The 4282-nt window shown below is 34.0% G+C and overlaps 1 protein-coding gene across 1 annotated transcript; it reads left to right on the forward strand.

Moving 5' to 3' along the window:
* Positions 1–867: 867 nt before the first annotated feature.
* On the forward strand, positions 868–1884 carry LOC122597200 (ethylene-responsive transcription factor 5-like). The gene has a single exon (XM_043769825.1). The coding sequence runs from the start codon at positions 868–870 to the stop codon at positions 1882–1884; it is 1017 nt and encodes a 338-aa protein (XP_043625760.1).
* The last annotated feature ends 2398 nt before the right edge of the window (positions 1885–4282 follow it).

Consider the following 4282-nt stretch of genomic DNA (forward strand, 5'->3'; position numbering starts at 1 on the left):
ACTTTTTTTACAGATTATTATAAATATTAATATAATAATATATTTAGATAATGATTATTAAGATTTTTAATTTGTAGTTTATTTAAATGATGACATCATCAAAAGTCAATTTGATGAAATCGAACGATGTGATTGGTTAATAAGTTATTAGTTCAACAGTCTTATAGTATATGATTATGATTATGATATGATGATATGATTATGATTATGATGATTATGATTATGATGTGGACTAAAAAATCATAATATATAATCAGAAGTTTTGTTTGTCAATCTACATATCACCTCCGTTACTCAGAATTAATTTTAATCTTTTCATTATTATTTGCAATCAAAATTCGTTTTCTATTATTCGTAGTTCTAAAAATATAAAATTTAGTTTGAATGGTAGACCCTTATTAATTAGGAAATTAATCTTCAAACTTACCATTTCTTTAAATTAAATATATTACTATTACTATACTAATTTCTATAAAATAATAACAATGATTGATGAGTTATGTGGAATAAGATGGCTAATACAAGAATATCCATGGGGGAACAAATGACAAATATCACGAACGTTCGTAATTAACAACATACGAAAATAAAATAAATATATAAGCGTCATCAAAAGCGTACAAGATACTTGGAATCAATGAATTTGCATAGCTTTAGTCTTCCGGCCACCCTTTGATTAGTCAATCTTTCCACAACCTTTAAACTTTTCAAATCAAAAGAATAAATAAAAAATCGATGCGCTTTTCGGCCTATATAAATAAGCACATTTGCTAGTATTTTATCTTGCTCCCATAATTTCAAGCCCGGCCTCCAAAACCCATCCCAATTAAGTGAATATATTAACAATCCAAAACAACATAAAAAATAATGCTTACTACACAAGTTGATTTCAACTTTCCATCCCTCGAATCCATTCAAAAACATCTTTTTGATGATCATTTAGAGTTTTTTCCCGATAACTTTAATAGCTCTTATAATGTCGACGATGATTGGACGATTCTTGAGAATTCACAAGAATTGTCGACAAACATGAAAGAAATCTCAAGCAATTATAAGAAGTTAAGTTCACCCAAGTCATCCGGCATGTCTAGCCCAAGTTCTTGCCAAATATTATTTCCAAGTATTTCGGATGATGATCAAGATGTATCGTCACTAAATATTGATGATCCGTTGTTTGACATTAGTAAAATTTTGAATGATGATAGTCATGACCAAACTCTTCCCATTCCTGATTTGTCATGTATCATAGACAACAACAACCAACAAATGTTTCGAGAAATGGATATCGAATGGATGAGTGAAATTCCAAACATGTTCAATAATGAGACACAAGAAGAATTAGCAACCGAATTATTACCTCCAACCTTCAATAAGGGTAATAATCCTCCTTGTAATAGCCCTCAAAGATTGGTGAAAAAGACCCTAAACTGGGATTTCTCAACCGGAAACGTAATTCCAGTTAAAGAAGAAGCCAATATTTGTGACGAGAGAGACAAAGAGAACAATGTGACAATTTCACCGCTCCCATTTCAGTCACATAGGTGCTATAGAGGGATAAGACGTAGGCCGTGGGGAAAGTACACGGCCGAGATGAGGAACCCTGACAAGAAAGGTTCGAGATTGTGGCTAGGGACATACAAGACACCGGAAGAAGCAGCCATGGCTTACGATCGAGCTGCTTTTAAGCATCGTGGCTCTCAAGCTTTGCTTAACTTCCCTCATTTAATCTCGTTGCATGATAAAGAGCCAGAAAATTGGACCACTAGAAAGAGAAATTCAACGACGCTAGAATCCTCCCACTCATCTAGTTCTTCGTCGTCGGGGGGATCATCAAATAACAAGAACATGAAGAAGAAGAAGAAGAGAACATTTGCTATTAAATAGCTAGGGTGTATCAAAGCAATTAAGAAAGTGATGTCACATGGCATGCATTATCATTTTTGATATAAAATACAAGGATATGTGCACCTGTAAGTCTGCATCAACAACACTCGATCTTTACCGGAATTAGAAAAACAACAAAAAGACATTTCAGTCAACCAATGGGAGATCGACAACCAACTTCATGTCAACATCTATATATGGATATCGTCACCTATATAAGGATACACATTGTTAACATTTGTTCTTCTTCATCCAACACAGTTACTGAGTGTATTTTTTGGTTACATGTGTTGTAATACTTAGTGTAGTATTGTCTAATTACCTTTTATGTGTTCGTTTTTTACTTTGTGTTTAGCATTTGTTGGTTATCTGTTGTTATTTATAGTTGTGTAAATTTTGGACCTTACAAACTTCTTTCGGGATAGCTCCTTCAATTCGATGGTAAATTTCTAGTTTGTATTGCATGCCGCAATGTAGACATGTAGTCATGTCGGGACCAAAATTAAATATGAACCTCCTGGCGGCATATATATTATTGCAAATTAAACGGGCTTTGAGCTAGAAAAGTAACTAAGATACGAGTATTATACTCGGAGTATATATTCCAACAATGAATTTTTTCACAATGAATTTTCTTTTATTAAATTAATTAATTTAATGGAAACTACTACATGCGATCGGTCTTCGTTCCTTGCATTCATTTGTCTTACACTTAATATACAATGTCGGTTTAATAACATCTTCTAGTAAGGATGTAATCATATTTAATTAATGACTAACTTGTGTTTGCTTGAAGTAGAGGTGGACATTGGATCGGAACCGGTGGAACCGATTCGGAACCGGAACCGGTTCTTCAAGAACCGGAATTGGTTCGGAACCGGTTCTTGGTCAACGTTGACTGGAATCGGTTCTTGGTCCATGTTTGACCATGTTTTATTGGTTCGGAACCGGTAAAGAACCGATTTTTGGATCTAAAAGTGGAACCGGTCCCGAACCGGCGGTTCTTGAAGAACCGGAACCGGTTTCTCAAGAACCGGTTCCAATCAATTCCAGTTCTTGGATAATCCAGAATCAATTTTTTGAAACCGGTTTTTTTGCCCACGTCTAGCTTGAAGTATTATCAACTTAAACTGGAAAGACAAATCATCAAAGTTTTAGAGCTCGGACCTTATGGGCTAAGACCACCAAATATTTAGGCCTCATATTTTATTTTTTGGGCTAGTATTTTGGGTTAGGATGAATAGATATAAACTCATAAAAGACACCCCAATGATCTAATCACTCATCTCTCCTAAAAGTAGTTGCTATCCTAAAACTCTAGACTATTATACTTCGACAAGTCTCCGAAAATCTCTAACGTTCAATTCTGTTCTTATTTTCAAACTGTGCTTTTTAAAGGGATTTATTTGTAATCAATATCGGGCTGTCCAATAGGCTATATGGCTGGCCCTATTCTTTTCATTTATTATTACCAATTGGCTATATTGTAAGTTTTAAGCATTTAGGTTGAACAATTGTATGAACTGTTTGTCTCAAAGGCTTCTTTGATTGTCATTTAACTTCGTCTTTTTCAGTTTTTGATTGCCCGTTTTGAGTCTGGATAAAATTAAGTATTTTTGTTCGAGACTTATAAGTCATTGATTATAAACATGTTTAATTAGAACTATCACTCTATCAGATATTCATCATGGGATGATAACTTGAAACTAGAAACTATAACTATTATATATAACGAAAGTAAGTACCCGCGCGTTGCGGCGGTGAGATGGTGGGGGTGATAGCTAGGTCAGAGAGTGTAACAGTCAAATGCCTACCGCCTCCGGCCTCCGCCCTCGGATTTAAAAATTCGTCGAAAGTATATCGAATGACATCTCTAATGAAAGAGCATGAAATTTTAAGAACACCCATACAATTTTTATAATTTATCGACGTATGATTTTTGAGATAAAAGATTTTGAATGAATTGAAGGAATAAATGATTTATGAAGGAGAGAGGAAAAAGATGATTGGTTGAGATTTGAGGAGAGAGAAAGGGTATTATGGTTATTTTAGATAAATATAAAATAGATGAGAGGAGTATTTTGGGGATGTACTTAAAATCAATATTGAAAATTTCAACTCAATGTTGAAAATCTGGAAGGAATCTGATTTATAATATAGTATAGATGATCAATGAACCGCCAAAGAAGTAACGGCATACATATTCGTATCAAATGTTACGAGATCATTCCATTTCTTGTTCCATTTGCGTTTGGAATGCTTCACTAGCTACATGTTGTTTTAATTTACCGTTAGATTATTTACCTCGTTAGTTATATCCGATTGTGATCGTAAATGTTAAACGGGTCGTTTAATATGGGCCTTTGATGACGTATATATTGTCCCAAACACGTGCAAT

The sequence above is a fragment of the Erigeron canadensis genome, chromosome 4 (genome assembly GCF_010389155.1).
Source record: "Erigeron canadensis isolate Cc75 chromosome 4, C_canadensis_v1, whole genome shotgun sequence".
NCBI lineage: Eukaryota > Viridiplantae > Streptophyta > Magnoliopsida > Asterales > Asteraceae > Erigeron > Erigeron canadensis.